Here is a 16,665-nt window from a genome sequence, read left to right on the forward strand (position 1 = left end):
TCATTAAAAATAACTGGCTGGTCTCTATCTGCTTTGAAGTCTGATGAGCAGACTTGCTTGAAGGGAAGGCCAGGTATTAATGGGGAGCTGTAAAGCATACTGCAGTCTGACTTATAAACCTAAAATATTTGCTTCTTCAAAGGCTTAAGTTGCTGTTGCCATGGCTTGAATCAAGGATTCATGAAGGCTGTGAAGAACCTGCGACTCATAATGCCTTGGCCAAAATCTACATTGACAGTAATAATAATCCAGAGCGGTTCCTTCGTGAGAATCCTTACTATGACAGCCGTGTAGTTGGCAAATATTGTGAAAAGAGGGACCCTCATCTGGCCTGCGTTGCTTATGAGAGGGGGCAATGTGATCTGGAACTCATAAAGGTTAGCAAAACTGCATTTATAAACATGTTAAAAAAACCTACTTCCTGCCTGAAGTGGAAGCCTAGCTGGTTGTGTGTCTAACACTTGCAGAATCCTGTCTTGCAGTTTCACTCAGGAGTTGAGGTAGGCAGGATTCTTCCATATGGAGATAGTAATGCTGATGAAAAGAACTCTTTATACTATATATCAAAACTAAAATTTTATAACTCTGCAGATTTAAGGTACAATTCATGTCTTTTATCCACTGATTTGCTCAAAACGAAATTGTTTATTGGGACCAGCTAATGAATGTGTCTACTGTTAAGCCTTTGTTAATTTGATTTTGGGGTTTTCGGTTGTGGGGTGTGTTTTTGGTGTTGTGATTGGTTTTTTTTGAGCCTCAAGCACTTGATCAGCAGAAGATACAGCTTGGCATCTAGCCTGGCTCTGCAGTAGGAGGAAAAGCTTCCCTGAAATTAGAACGGGGCTTGTAATTTTCCTGTGTTGTGGCTGATCGTTAAAGTTGCTCCAATACTTAAATAGAAATGGGGAAAATAAATGTTGACATTCAAACTGCAAGGACTTATTCAGATAGCGTTCCTCTCCTATCTTAAGCTTGTTGACTCCTAGAAGCTCTCTCAGAAGTTCAAGGGCAAGTGAAATTGCCAGGGTTCTCCAAACACATCCCTAGTATCAAACTGAACACCAGAGCTTAATGCCAGATGGCAATGCTTGTGGCTGCTGGGAAAGAAAACATCCTCCTCCTACCTGCACTTCTGCACTAACGTATGCAAAGAATGTCAGCTGTGTAGGGGTAAGAACTAGCTTGTTTTGCCTGTTTGAAACGAAGGAAATGGTGTTCCCCAGCAAGGCCCTACCCTGTGTTAGAATGGTGATATAATCATAATCTAGGATTGCTGCTGAAAGTGAATGACTTTCCAGCTTGAAGCAGCTGTAGCTGAAAAAAAAAAAAAGAAAAAGAAAAAAAATCTTGTTGTGTTTGGCTTTTTTATTTCAGGGTGTGAAGGTGGCTCTGAGTTGTTCTTTTGCTAGGATAAGCTTTACCATTCTGGTTAACCATAAAAACCTGTCAGTACCAGTTTCTTCTTTGAACTAGTGTGCTGAGCAGGTGTTTCTGGTTATGGAGAAAAGATCTTCCTCCGTAAGAATTATTTTTGAGACATTGCCTCCTAGAAGAGGGCTCAACTCCTGCAACTAATTGATGTAGAATGTAAAGCAAAATTGTGCTACTGCTAATGTGCTTGCAGCAAAGTACTTGAGATTCCAAGAGCTAACTCAGATACTAACAACGTTGGTAGAAGATGGAATATGTTTTCAGGTTTTTACCCTTCTAGTTGGAAATTGAAGCTAGTGGCACTAATAGGATTATAACTCGTAACTTCTCCTTGCTGTACTTCTATAGGAGATTTCACATTTAGTCTGTACCCTTAACACTGTAACAAGGGAATCCAGGCTACTTGCTACTCTGAACACTTCTGGTGTAAATCTAATGACACCAAATACATAACTTATTTCTAGCTTTAAGCACCAGCACCATTTCTCAGTTCACTACTTAACACTGCCCAGGCAAGTGGCTCCATTTCTAGATTTAAAACTGAAGTTCTTCGAGCTTCTGCAGGTCTTCACTTCAAACAGAAGCAAATAGTTACTGTGAAGCCACTGTCACAGTATCTGTGTTGGGCAAAACCAAGAGAAGCTATAGAAATTCTGCTGGAGACCTTTTCCATGAGCCTTCCAGATCAGAGGTTGGGTAAGAACTTGTCTGTGGCATTTAGCATTGGTCAGCAGTTAGTTCTAGTCAGTCTTCTAGACTGTCTGATTCATAGCTAGCTAAACCTGTTCTGTGGTACTAACCCTTCACATTAACACCAATATTTGTAACTTCTCCTTCAGGTCTGCAATGAAAACTCACTGTTTAAGAGTGAGGCTCGCTATCTGGTGCGTAGGAAGGACCCTGAGCTCTGGGCAAATGTTCTGGAAGAAAACAACCCATTCAGGCGGCAGCTTATTGACCAGGTACAGCACAAAAGCTAAACTTTCATTATGATGAGACCTCAGGATGTCTCAGAAACATCACGGAACATTAAAGTAGCTGTCCTTCCCCACAAGGTCCCTTGAGGTCTCATCACAACCATATGGAAATTTATAATAGTTTGAGTGGCAGGTATTAACTCTGACCTTCATGGTCAGAAAACTTAGTTACCAGCAAGATAATATTTCTGTCCTGTGGAATGACCTACCTCTAGTGAATTTGCTCCCTATATAGATCCAAGATACGATTTTCATAGCTACATCCAGTATCGAAGGAGCTCTTTCTTGCTGTCTATGACAAAATATTCTCAAAGTTCTGAAGCCTTAAATTGTAGTTCACTGGAATAGGTTGGCAAATATCTCATTTAGGGAAAAGACTTAATACTTTCTTGCCTTCACATCCAGGTTGTCCAAACAGCTTTATCAGAGACACAGGATCCAGAGGAGGTTTCTGTAACTGTGAAAGCTTTCATGACTGCTGACCTGCCAAATGAATTGATTGAGTTATTGGAAAAAATTGTCTTAGATAATTCTGTATTCAGTGAGCACAGGTAAGAGTTTTGTCCACAAGTTCAGCCCCTTCATTGCCTTTGTTTAGTTTGTGAAGTGACCTGAGTTATTTGTGGGCCTCTTGGTTGTAGGACCTAAGCACTCTTAAATGTGCCTAATGAGGTGAAAAAGCAGAACTCAGAGTGCTCTGTGCATTAAGAACAGAGCTAGTTCACACTATACAGTCTGCAGGGGTGTGTTCAGAGAAAAGAACACTAATATTGGTAAGCAATTTCTTTTTGAAGGCAAATATCTGTGCTTCTCAATCTGGGGATGAAAAGTTGTTGCTAGTGACAGCAAGCAGGTGTATTTTTTTTTTTTTGGAAGTGCTATACATGTCACTTAAGCAGGTGTTACAGCCTCTTATAGCACTGCTTATAGCCTCTCCATTCTGTTAACCAAAGGAATCTCCAGAATCTGCTGATCCTGACTGCCATTAAGGCTGACCGCACTCGTGTGATGGAGTACATCAATCGGCTGGATAACTATGATGCCCCAGACATTGCAAACATTGCCATCAGTAATGAGCTATATGAAGAAGCTTTTGCTATATTCAGAAAATTTGATGTTAATACTTCGGCAATTCAGGTGAGGCCTGCTTCCTGCATGACAATATAGAATGCTAGGAATAGAATGGGAAAGGTACTGTTATTGATTTTCAAGGAGTGATTGTCACTTAAATCATTGAGCCTTAAGAGTACAGTTCCCGTATGATACTAAGTTGCAGGGAGAAGTGGGATTATGTGCAAAGAGTAGCAAAACAAAGTCAAAATACTGATTTAGGAGGCTGATCTGGTCAAAATAATTAAAATGTTGGTGTTGCACCTCATTTGATTGAGTGTCTGCCTTGGAGACTCATACTTGAAAGATGCAGGAGAAGCAAATGCTACTAGGCATTGTCTTTAGGCCAGCCTTACTGACTTCTGTAAGGGAGAGAAGAAGCAGTAGCAACAAGAGTCTTACTCTCGCTACCTCTACTTTACTGGGCAGAAGTGGCTGTTCTAAAAGCAGTCAGCTTCATATTGCTTACACAAAACAGCATATGCACCTGAAGAGTTCTGTTAGAAAGGACAGTGTTATAAAGCTCTGATTTTTAACTTGCTACTTCAATTTCTTACAGGTGCTGATTGAGCACATTGGCAACTTAGACCGTGCCTATGAATTTGCAGAGAGGTGTAATGAGCCAGCAGTATGGAGCCAGCTAGCCAGAGCGCAGCTCCAGAAGGACTTGGTGAAAGAAGCCATAGACTCCTATATAAAAGCAGATGATCCATCTGCTTACATGGAAGTTGTTCAAGCAGCTAATAGAAATGGTAAGGCAAAGCATCCCCAAACTTTAAGTTGTTTGGATATGAGCTAGATTATCGCATCTACATCGAGCAGTAGGGGTTCCTGAGACTTGGAAATTCTGTTTCAGAGGACATGGGAGCAGCCAGTACATGGAATGGATGAGTCAATGTTCAGTGAGATTCCTGTCAACAAGCTTGTCTGTGTTGCTACACTAAAGATGGAGCAAAAAGTAGCCAAGTGTAATGTATTTATTTAGATGTGTGTGGCAGAATTGCATGCCAGCTGGGTTGTAGAATAGTTGCCGAGAAGTTCAGCCTCATGTGAGGGTGACTTGGTGTTTAGCAGGGAGTTCCTTAACTAAAATGCAAATTGCTTAGTACCATGGTGGAGGAGATCTTTGAGGTTACTAGTGAAAAGCATTCCTAAGGTGGTCAAGGTGAGCAATACAGGATGACTGAACAGAAGATCTTAAATATATCTTCTTTCTTCAAGATAACTGGGAGGACCTTGTCAAGTTCTTACAGATGGCCAGGAAAAAGGCTAGAGAATCTTACGTAGAGACAGAACTTATTTTTGCTTTGGCAAAAACTAATCGTCTGTCAGAACTGGAAGAGTTCATTAGTGGCCCTAATAATGCCCATATACAACAGGTACGTCTTGATCTACAGTTCCTATGTATGGCTTGCTGCTTGGCTGACCCCCGATTCTTGCTGTTACCTTTGTTTGCCTTGGTCTCCTAATCCAGGTTGGTGATCGCTGTTACGAAGAGGGGATGTATGAAGCAGCAAAACTACTCTATAACAATGTATCTAACTTTGCTCGCCTGGCGTCTACCTTGGTACACCTTGGAGAGTATCAGGCAGCAGTGGACAGTGGCCGCAAAGCCAACAGCACGAGGACTTGGAAGGAGGTAACCTAAACTTGTGGGTTTTAATAGTCTTCAGAATGTGAACTACTGTTGTGTGAGAGCATGTTGCTCTAGAGCAAAATTGGGCTCCTTTGCTCTGTCAGTAATGTGGAAATTAAAGAAGAGTTAATTCATAACTATCTACAACTAGCTCTGATAATAGCTTGTTAACTGCTTCTGGCTACAGGGTATGTCCATAGCTTTATAAGTTGTCCTCTTGGCCAAGACAATAAAGCTTAATTTGAAAACAGTGTAACACGAATGGCGGAGTTTTTAGTTCTGGAGCAAGCATTATGGAAAGACTTATTTGGTGCTGAATGTAAGCCTCAGATTTGGTAAAGCTTTGCTAATTAATTTGCTCTGTAATATAAGGAGATTAAGTAAACATTGCAGTATTCTCCTTTTGGTTGATTGTTTGCTAACTCTCATTACAGGTATGCTTTGCCTGTGTGGATGGAAAAGAATTCCGCTTGGCACAGATCTGTGGCCTACACATAGTCATCCATGCTGATGAGCTTGAGGAGCTGATCAGTTACTATCAGGTTAGATCACTGTTAATATCCTAGAAGACTTTAGACAGCATACTTGTATCTGCTAGTAAAGTGGTCACAGATAAAACTCAACATCCTGTGAGGCTGATCTTTAGATTTGTTCTTCATCTCCATTTCCTAATAGCTGCATGCATTTTTTTTATGTAGTAAAGGGAAGGATGATCATTTTCACTGTCCCTTCTTTTACAATTGTTACCTCACTGTAATCATGTCTTACAAGTCTAAGCACTCATTTGGATAGAAAAGCAAAGCATGTTGAATTTAAGTAAATATGCATTTTAGCAAGCCTGAAGTGCCAGGTGGTCATGAATTTGCAATTAACCCTTTTTTTCCTAACATCCAGGATCGTGGCTACTTTGAAGAACTGATTGCCCTTTTGGAAGCTGCTTTGGGCTTAGAGCGTGCTCACATGGGAATGTTTACTGAACTGGCCATCTTATACTCCAAATTCAAGCCTCAGAAAATGAGGGAACATCTGGAGCTTTTCTGGTCTAGAGTTAATATTCCAAAGGTATGCAGTAAGGTAGCCACACTGCAAGTGGAGCTGGGAAGCTGTCAATGAATCAAACTGGGTGATTTCTTGTTTTATCAGGTGCTCAGAGCTGCAGAACAGGCTCATCTCTGGGCAGAACTTGTATTCCTCTATGACAAGTACGAGGAGTATGACAATGCAATAATTACTATGATGAATCATCCCACTGATGCCTGGAAAGAAGGGCAGTTTAAAGACATAATTGCCAAGGTAAGTAACTAGTTAACTGAATCAAAATGCTGAAAGTTTCAGAACAGAGGCAAAAATGCACAACAGAATCATCACTTAGTAGTAGCTTAAAGCTAATTTTCTCAATTTTCTTGCTGTACTTAAAACAATTTCCAATCAGTTTAGCACAAGAATTAATCTAATCTTATACCCTTTGTTTTGTGATGTGCAGCATGTTCTATTGAGTGGCAGCAACTAGCACAGGATGTTTGCAGAGGCTGCTCAGGATCATAGGTCACAAGCAAGAGGCATAACCTCCTTAATACCTTTGAGCTGAGTGCTGTCTCAGTCTGAAGCTGTGACTGTTCCTGAAAGATCTCTGTAAATGTTCCCAGCTGTTTGAGAGAGAGAATTGTGCTGGCCAGTCCCATGAATGCAGCAGATAATAGCGAATTGATTAATAGTTTAGACAAGATCTAAGACTGAAGGCATTCTTAGTGGTCTTCTGGACTTCAAGACAAGTTGAAGACTGGTTAAGACTACAGCCTTTTGCTGGCTTTAGGAGTTCAACAAACGGTCACGTCAACTCCAGTGGGCTTCTTGTGCCAGGATCTCTTAACTGTGGATGGCTTAGAACTGGTTTGTATTACCCCTGGTAGCTTGTGACTTCACTATCTGGAAGCGGATGGCACAAGAAGTAGTTAAGATTGAACAAGAATTCTGCATGTAAGTGTAACACTTCTGGCCTCTAGAAGGGAACTTAAGCTTTTATTTAAGAGTCAGTTAAACCTTGTGCTAAGTGATCCAAACTAAGCACCTTAGGTATAGTCCTGTTTGAAGTACTAACTAGTGTATAACCATGCAGGTGGCCAATGTGGAGCTGTACTACAAAGCCTTGCAGTTCTACTTAGACTACAAACCTTTGCTGATCAATGATCTCCTGCTTGTATTATCTCCACGACTGGATCACACCAGGACCGTCAATTTTTTCTCAAAGGTGAGTTTGGTAGATGAATAAGAAATCCGCTTGTTCGAGTTAAGACACTCCAGTCTCTGGTTGGCAAAAAGGGTTGACACCTGTTAGGTGACTTTGCTCCAGTATAAAGGATGGAGAAGCAGCCCAATCTCAGCTTGATATGGGAAACACTGGAAGAGTTAGCACAACTGGCCTAGGAGGATGTTTTATTTTACCGCTGGCAATACAATGTGCTTTTTCTGAAGGGTCCTGACAATAAGCACAAACTCTTGTAATAACAAGTGGGAACTGTTTCAGAAATATGAAGTGTCAGACCTGGTATACTTTATCTTGTATTGGAATCATCTTAATTGCAGGTTAATCAGCTACTTCTAGTAAAGCCTTATCTGCGTTCAGTCCAGAACCACAACAACAAAGGAGTGAATGAAGCTCTGAACAACCTTTTAACAGAGGAGGAAGACTACCAGGTGAGCCCCACAAATTACATTGCTAGGCCTGAGGGATGCTTCTCTTTCTCCAACAGAAAGAGGCCATAGTTTGGTTGTTTTCCATCTGACACAGAGTAATTCCCTGTGTAGAAGATAAGTTCCACAGTGCAGTGGTAGTGAGGGTGGAATCAGACCCTTTGTGGGCAGGAGTCTTGAGACACTGTGAGGATTTGCAAACAAAGCAGATATCACAGTTATTTCTCAGAACATCGGCCTTCATAAAGCTCTGTATTAGGTATGTACTCTACTGGGCAACACTTCTGTAAATATATTTGCTTCTGGCCCCATTAGCTGCTTTTTGGAAGACACACTTTGTCTTCTAAAGGTAAATAGCTTTTCTGTCAAGTGAAGTCAGTATGACCAACTTAGTGTCTTTGTTAAAAATCATCTTTTGGAGAGATGCATGAAATACACAGGGTAAACAAGCTGTAGCCATAGAATTACCAGCCAGCTGGCAGAACCTAAACACTTGTGCACTGTGCTTAGATGCTTCTCTACTGCAGTTCTTGCCTAGTACCATCTGGCACATGTAACAATCTTCTCTCAAACAGGGTTTGAGAGCTTCCATTGATGCCTATGACAACTTCGATAACATAACTTTGGCTCAGCGTCTAGAAAAGCACGAACTAATTGAATTTAGGCGTATTGCAGCATATTTGTATAAAGGTAACAACCGCTGGAAACAGAGTGTGGAGCTATGCAAGAAAGACCGTCTGTATAAGGTGAGTTAATGCAGTCTTTCTCCCTGACTTCCAAGAAGTCTGAGCTATGGAGCATTGATACTGAATGTGTTTAGTTAGTTTTGAATCTGGAGTTCTAATTAGTCTTAGACCTTCATTTGAAGTTTGAGGAATGACTCTTAGAGAAGTGTTTACAATTTCAAATGCGTATCTTAAATTTAATTTCATAGTATTATTCTATACTCGGAGATCCGTCTATGTCAATCAATGGCATCTGTATGTTCTCTGTATCTATACGGAACATCCTCCATGGAACTGAAGACTTATGGCCTTGTTAGGATACAGATGAAACAAGATTACAGTGGTATAGTCTTAAAGCCTGCAGTGAGTTCTCATGGGCCAGTTTTTGGTTACTCTGTAGGAGAGCTGGTAAATAGTCTTCTGTCTTGATGTGTAGCAAGCAGTTGATGCAATCTCTTCTGGGTAATCTTTAATATCTAGTGGTGAGGTAGATGGGATAACAAAGATTGTTTATCTTCTCTGTTACAAAACTCAGTAAAATCTCATCATGCCACTTGAAGCGCTTAAGGAAAGCCTGTTGAGTAATGTTAATACAAGTATCCAGGTTACCTCAAAATAAGAGGACTTAACGGAGTATATGTACTGTAGCTTGGCTCCTACAGAACGTGCCTGGTGTTGTGACAGACTAACTTCATGGTACTCCAAATACCTGGTGTATCTAGCTAGCAATAACATGTACATAAGGTGTAGAGCAAGATGTTGACAGGCAAGGGTCAAGTTTAACTGTTGCTGTTCTCTCTAGGATGCTATGCAGTATGCAGCAGAGTCCAAAGATGCAGAACTAGCTGAGAAGCTGCTTCAGTGGTTCCTGGAAGAAGGCAAGCAGGAGTGCTTTGCAGCCTGCCTTTTCACGTGTTACGACTTGCTGCACCCAGATGTAGTCCTTGAGTTGGCGTGGAGGCATAACATCATGGACTTTGCAATGCCTTATTTCATCCAAGTGATGAGAGAGTACCTTACCAAAGTGAGTATTGCATAGGCTAAAAAGTGAAGACTTCTAGTCTCCTGGATGATTAGCATTATGTAAACCAGACCTCTTTGCATATATTTGGAATATTTTTGTTCCTCATAGACTAAGTCTTCTAGAAAGTTCAGTGGGTTTTAATCACTTCAGATTAGCTAGTGAAATTTATAAATAGATGCCTTAGGACTTGAAAGAGGTCTAATTAAACTTTTGCTTTTAACAGTGGACATAAGCAACTGTATGGTTTTCAGAGTAGTTCCATAGCTGATGAAGCTGAAGACTTGGTGAGGACAACCTGTATCACCCTACTTTGTGTAACCATAAAAATACTGTTTTCTTGTTACAGAGAACATAGTTTTTGAGTAACTAATAGTACATGCTATTCCTACATCAGCCATAGGAGTAGACTGCTGAACATGATTTTTTTTAATGGAAAACAGAACTTTAGATGTGTAGTCTGGCTGTACAATACTGATGCCAATAACTAGTCCTCAACTGAGAGGAGAGATTCTTATTATGTGTGGTCCTGAAATGCTTGTCTCAATTTTCTCAACCAGCTCTCAGATACTAAGCTGAGATACTTCCTTGGAATGCTCTAGGGTTGCATAGGACATCACAGTAAAGAACTTCATTAAAATGAGTAATCTAAAAGTTGCCTCTAATCAGTCATGTTAAGTGTTCCCCTCTGAATTTTCTTGCAGGTTGATGGGCTGTTCTATAAGGTGACACTCTGATTTAAAACTCTTTGTGTTCATTTGTGTCCCTCAATATCCTAGGATTCTTTTACAGGAATCTAGCTGTAGCTTCTGCCAGAAGAGCAGTGTAATTTAGCTCTAACTCATTTCCTGTTCACTTTCTAATGCTAAAAGGATAACTATTCATAAGCAACTTGAAAATCCAACCAGACTCTGCTCCTTTTCATGGGAAATAGAAGCCAAGTGATTGAGCAGGAGCTGAGTGTTTGGGTTCCTGCTCACTATATCATAGATATCTTGTGGCAGGGAAGATGTTTGTAAGTAAACAAAAGCAGATGCCACACAACAGGATGTGTTCTAAGTGCAATTTGCTTGTTATGCTGTAAATTACTGAAGTTTGCAATCTTTCAGGCATGGTGGGTTTGAATAGTAGCATAATGTTTCTGTAAACTTCTTGCCTGTTATTATGAAGAAAGTACTTGCACAGATCTTAAACTCCTCTTTCTCCTCATATTCCACTGAGGAGAAGCTTGCCACACAATTTCACCTGGACTCTTCCATCTGAGATTTAGGTCTCAGATCATAGTTTTTAAACTGCTGGTTGGATTTACAAGTAATCGTGTGTACTAAATACGGGATAACTTGCCAGAAGGAAAATCTGCATGGTGAAAGCGGTTTTCAGTGGAACTAATTTAGTCTGTTGAATTAACTGCAAAACATGGAATTAGAGAATGGGCTTTATAAATGTGGTATGTCTAAAATATTGTTGTGTAACTAACTACAAAAGTACAAAAAATATTATTTTATCAGTGGGGTGTGTATGTCTTCCAGAACTCTATTTTATGCATAAAAAGGTGTTAAAGCATAGAATAGCCTGTGGCCCAGAAGGGGCCAGATGCACAAAGGAAGATGACACTCACTTGGAAACCTTTTGAACAACTTCACTTCTAGGCAGCAAATCAGACAGATGTTAAGGCTTTCCTGGAGAGCTGCGCTTGTCCCTTTTTTGGGCTGTCTACTCTCTACATGTTGCTGTTTCCCCAACAGAGGGAGTAACTGCATTTCTGTTTAAAGTTCAGTAATCCTTTAGGGGCAGTAAGCAGGAAAGTCAAATTCAAGAGAGAGTGGGAATACCAGGTCATAGAGCAACACAACTCGTTTGAAAGTGGTAGCTGTCAATTGCTTGACATAATAATATGGATAGCATGTGTAACAAATAACTAGTGTTATCCGAAGTGCTGTTAGGCTGACAGCTATCAATGAACCAGTTAAAGACCTGCTGCCACTCAAGTTATTAATTTGAGTTGTAAACTTCAAATGGTCTGGCAAACTGTTACACACCACATCTAGATAACTTCTCTATAATAGAGGCCCCTCTTGCAGCACTTCTCAGACCAGATATGATTCTTGCAGTAGGAAAGGAGCATGAGGAGCAGCTGAAATACAGCATTGGGCTAAATGTAGGTTTGGCCAGGATGTTAGTACTGCCTGTATCTGGATGGAAAGCTGTGATTTTTATGCCTTGCAGTCTTCAGTCTCACTGGTTCTTTTATGGAAGATACAAATTGTTAAACCTGAGAGAAGGAAGGTACTGTTGCTGCCTCAGATTAATCCCCCCACCTCGAATTTGAAGTTGTGTTTGGGGCTGCTGCATTACTATAGCACTTTCACAAATGTGTTTAGTGTGAACAGAGTGTCATTTGGCACAACACTGATATCTGTATAAAGCTGATACTACTAGACCACTTCCTATAAGGGTTCTAGAGTTTCCTCTAAAAGAAGCTGTTGTGAATACTAATACAGTAGAGCAGTACTCTGCAGCTCAGGTTAGGCTGTGGTCCTAAATAAGATTAAACTTCATGGGTCTGGAATATTCTCAAATATCTCGGTCCTCTCATTGAAGGAGAGAGGGATTACAGGTTTAGTAGGTAAGTGTAGATTAGGCCCTTTTGAGATTATACTTGTAACTGCAATCTGATGGGCTTGTTTTCTGGGTCATGGAGTTAACAGTGACTAGAATAACGCCCCAAAAAGTGCTTTATTTGAAGGTAAGAATGATCTTGGCTCCATTTGACAGCTATTGTTTATTGCAATAAACCTAAAGCAATTAGGAGGGCAGGTTTACAACATAGCTGGCTGGGAACACACAGACTTTTGTAGTCTCCAGCTTGGACTAATAAAAGGAACACTTGATAGCGGAGGCACCAGGCGTGAAAAGCCTCACACGATGGTGCAATTCCTAGACAAGACCTTCATACATCTCCTGTTCGCTTCAATGTAGGTGGATAAACTTGATGCTTCTGAAAGCCTAAGAAAAGAAGAGGAACAAGTAACTGAACCCACTCCAATAGTATTTGGTAGGTGAAAGACTTGGTTTTAATTGATTACCTATTGTCACTCTGGTCTCTCTTTGTGGAGGTAACTTAAATGACTATTCCAGTTAAAGTGAACTGGTTTCAACTAGGTAGTAAAATGGTTGTCTCTGCCAGATGGACTGCATAAGTTGTTGAAGTGACATCTCAGTCTTACAGTACTTCTACTCTTCAGCTAAAGTCTTGCTCTTCTTACATGTCCTCAGAACTCTAGCTTAGGAATAGTCTTTCAGTATGGTAACAGGAGAGGGAATAGCAAGGTGTGCACAACCCCAGAGTAACTTACAGCGCATGCAAATTCTGCCTGTTATTCCTGTTTGAGGAATGTGTCTGCCTTCTGCTCTTCCAAGTAGAGAGGCAGACTGGCTTTCTAGCTCACCCATTTTAAGATGATTGCAGCCAAAAAACCATGGCTGTCCTCAAGTGTGCTATTTTAGAAGCCCTTCTGAAGAGGCATTCTGCTAACAAGCGCCTAGAAGTGGCTGGTAAGGGAAGGATGTGACTGGTTCACTGTCTGATGTAAATGTTAACCTGAATTTAATATATGCATGAGGCATGTGTGCTCCTAGAGAGGAGGACAAATCTGTTGAGGTATGTCTGTGCCTTTTGCAGCACTCTCCAGACTGTGAGACTTAACAGACCTAACTATTTGCTTGAATTGCTTTACTTTTCAGTTCTGACTGTGCATGGGTTAAGTAGTATGAGCTTTTTTTTTTGTGTGTGGGCTTTTCAAAACAAGCCAGGTTTATCATGCCTCCAAGGTCAGTTGATACTTCCCTCTGAGTCTGCCTTGCTTTTGTCATTTTCTGGTAGCAAGAGCAGATGACCTGGGTGCCCACTCTGGTGCATGTTGAGTAATGGTGCAACTTGCTAGTGTATGCTTGCACAGTGGCTGATTTTTAGCTAAAGCCTCATAATCCTGTCCCATAGCACAGCTACCATTAGGGAAGCTTTGGTTCTTAAACTAACTTTGTGTTTTTTGGTTTTTTTTCTTGTGCTTTCTAGGCCAGCAGTTGATGTTAACAGCAGGCCCCAGTGCAGTACCTCCCCAGGCAAACTTCCCGTATGGATACACAGCACCAGGATTCACCCAGCCGCCTGTTTATGGTTTCAATATGTAACTAGCTCTCTGACAGACCTTCACTGTCTCTGTTCTCTTCCTTCCCGTCCCTTTTTAACTTCTCCAAGAAGTGTACAATGGTCCCAAAGGCACAGATGACCTTCTGTTGGCTGAACACGCTGCCTGGCTCAGTGAGGAGACTTCAACGGGATGCCTGTTACTGTTATTTATTGATTATTGTCCGGTTACATTTCAACCTCTGAAAGGCAGCTTTTGTTAATGACATTGTGAGACTCTTGTCTGAAGTTAAGGCACTATTTCACTAACTCATATAGCAATAACTGCTTGAGACCAGGGGGAAGAGAGCATATTTTTCTTTATTTTGCAAAGCCCTTTGAAGGCAGCTGGGAAATTGCCTGGCACCAAGTTGTTAAAGCTTTAGCTGAAGCTACTGAAGTAGCAGGGTTGTTAACAATTCAGTGAAGCATCTCATTAATAATGAATTGTTGAAAGCTTGTGTACATCTGACTCTACCCCATTTTATTTGCGGTCTTGCGTGCAAAAGAAAATGGGCTTTCTAATATTTGTGCTCTGAATGTTTAGAGGAATATTGGGAAAGTTTCCTTTTCTGGACAATAATGCTGTTGGGGTTCAATGCTGTTGGAGTCTGTTCTATATTTTCTGAAGTAGATCTGAGACTTGAAGAAAATAAATCTTCTCATGCCAGAGAGCAAACATTTCCCAGATCCTTTTTGTTTAACAAGAAGAGAGCATGTTACTTGTTGACGTTAAATGGTACTAAAGGAAACCTCAGCTGTGTGTGGCAAGTAAACATTGAAGTGTGCATGGGCTGCCAAAGTGCTAGAGATGCAAGAGCACAGTGTCGGGATTGGGGAGGGGGACACACTGCTAAATGTTGAGGCAGTAGACAGGGCCATAATCCTGACTTTTTATTTGCACCTTTAACTGGTTCTGGCATTGGCTTCCTGCCACACAATGTTCTGACACTCTCTGGTGGGCAGAGTCAGCACCACCTGAATTAACAGGGTGCAGTGGCTCAGTTCTGCTATGCTGCAGTAGTATCAACGGCCTGTCCATCACCCACCTCTTTCTTTGAGAATGCCAACAGGGATGTATTATTACTTTGTGCCACTCTTCAAATACATGTATCATTAATGTTTTATGTACTTAGATAACAATGTATAATTTATGGTTATGAATCTTGTGCTAATCTTGAATATTATAAAAGTCCAACTATAAATGTAAAACTGCAGTATCCACTGTGTGGTTCTAGTCTTACTATCTTGGGGGTGGGGACTGGTTAGTAGCAATACGCTACCACTAATAGCAACAGGTTTTTTAATCTGACAACTGAGGATGACAGGCAGGAAAAAGAGAAACTTGTGCCAAAGCACCTAACATGGATGGCTCAGCAATTAACTTAAAAGGGAGTTGCGGTTTCTTTGCTGGACACATCAGCACTGTCACGAGTGGAGGTCGTGGTGCAGGAGGCAGTCATGTGCTTACATGACTTTTTTCATGGGACTGGAAAAGCTTCAGTCCTGTGCTGAGGGCGAAGCTGCAGGTAGTGTCTTTTCCACCAAAATACATTAATGTTGCAGCAGTAGCTGTAAGCTGCACCTTTTCATACTGAGTTCTACTTGAACAGGGCAAAACATCTTTAAATGCCAACCAGCAGAGACTGCTAGGGTTGCAAAATCAGGAACAGCAGACTATGCTTTGGTGTAATTCTAAGTTGTATATTGTCTGTCTTGGTCTCTGCACTGTGATAGGAATGGTGGATAGATACGGTGTCCACCTTCCTGACACAGGCCAGAGCGCTCCAAGTGTTGCTGTAACACAACCACCTCAGTTCTGTACTGATCAGCACTCACCAGCTCAGCTTGAAATACTGAGCAGCTAATGAGTTCAAGCAAATCTGCACTCTGTCCAGACTTCTTCCCAGCAGGGATTAATCAGGTAGCACGCTATTTTTTTCAGACAAATAGTACTCATATTTTGTAACTAGTTCCTTGTGGGTCAAAAGGAATTTGGGTGAGGCAGCTGGAACTGAAGACCAGCTCCAGGATTCATATGACTGTGTTTCCTTCCTCTTAACTTGAAAATTTACTGTGACTTCATAGCAACAATTACAAGCTGATGGTGGAATACAGTAAACTGCTGATTAAATACTGGAACAGCTCATGACCTGTGGAGAATTGAGCTAGTCTGGGGATCCTTAATAGCTGCAGTCCAGAAATCTAATTACAGGAATGACTGAGTTCTCAAGGAAAGCAAAGCTGCCAGCTCTGAATAGCCTTGTTCTAGTTGCTCTCTTGGTATCTTAAGCTCTTGGTAAGTGTAATGGCTTTTATAAATGTGATCTTGCATTCTAAAGTGCATCTGGAAACTTACTCCCAGCCATTCCAATGCAGCTGTAGCCAGGATGCAAAACGAACTTTTGCATATCAGAATACTTCACTGTTTCTTTAACAGTGAAGTCCTTCTCAGCAGGTAATAACCCCTTTTTTAGTGGGTTAAATGGAGGACTTAATCCACTTTATGAAGTTGCAGTGTCCATGCAAGTTTGGGTAAGACTGTTTCGCAGAAAACCTCCTTTAAAACTAAGCTCCTCGCTAATTCCCACCACTTCCATGAGATGGGGCTAGTGCTATCACGTAGAATGATCAGTTCATGCAGAACATGCTACAGAGTGCAGCATAAAGAGTAACTTCTGGGCTTCTGATGCTGTCAGATAGTAACTTGCTTGAACCTACATACAGGCTTTTACCAACTGATGCTTTTCCTGTGACAAACAGTATGGATTTCCTTCTGTAATAGCTCTTGCTATTTGTCAGACCTTAGGAGGATCTTCCTCAACTTGCCAAACTTTGGGCAACTACAGGTCTGGCATCAGAGATGACAAGCAGCTGCACAGCAATGC

The 16,665-nt window shown here is 41.1% G+C and overlaps 1 protein-coding gene across 5 annotated transcripts in view; it reads left to right on the forward strand.

Moving 5' to 3' along the window:
• The window catches only part of CLTCL1 (clathrin heavy chain like 1), a 35,826-nt gene extending 20,837 nt beyond the window's left edge, over positions 1-14,989 (forward strand). The window contains exons 17-34 of one of the 5 annotated variants that reach the window (XM_065646565.1): positions 143-377; positions 2,271-2,393; positions 2,814-2,959; positions 3,362-3,545; positions 4,078-4,270; positions 4,740-4,897; positions 4,993-5,157; positions 5,589-5,696; positions 6,049-6,216; positions 6,298-6,447; positions 7,271-7,402; positions 7,738-7,848; positions 8,421-8,591; positions 9,373-9,594; positions 10,296-10,316; positions 12,571-12,650; positions 13,061-13,146; positions 13,667-14,989. In XM_065646565.1, the coding sequence (XP_065502637.1) occupies positions 143-377; positions 2,271-2,393; positions 2,814-2,959; positions 3,362-3,545; positions 4,078-4,270; positions 4,740-4,897; positions 4,993-5,157; positions 5,589-5,696; positions 6,049-6,216; positions 6,298-6,447; positions 7,271-7,402; positions 7,738-7,848; positions 8,421-8,591; positions 9,373-9,594; positions 10,296-10,316; positions 12,571-12,650; positions 13,061-13,146; positions 13,667-13,782 (2,569 nt within the window). In that variant the 3' untranslated portion in view covers positions 13,783-14,989. The remainder of the gene's footprint in view (positions 1-142; positions 378-2,270; positions 2,394-2,813; positions 2,960-3,361; positions 3,546-4,077; positions 4,271-4,739; positions 4,898-4,992; positions 5,158-5,588; positions 5,697-6,048; positions 6,217-6,297; positions 6,448-7,270; positions 7,403-7,737; positions 7,849-8,420; positions 8,592-9,372; positions 9,595-10,295; positions 10,317-12,570; positions 12,651-13,060; positions 13,147-13,666) is intronic. The other 4 variants (XM_065646561.1, XM_065646562.1, XM_065646563.1 and 1 more) reach the window with 4 other exon arrangements.
• The last annotated feature ends 1,676 nt before the right edge of the window (positions 14,990-16,665 follow it).

The sequence above is a fragment of the Caloenas nicobarica genome, chromosome 16 (assembly GCF_036013445.1).
Source record: "Caloenas nicobarica isolate bCalNic1 chromosome 16, bCalNic1.hap1, whole genome shotgun sequence".
NCBI classification, from domain to species: Eukaryota; Metazoa; Chordata; class Aves; order Columbiformes; family Columbidae; genus Caloenas; species Caloenas nicobarica.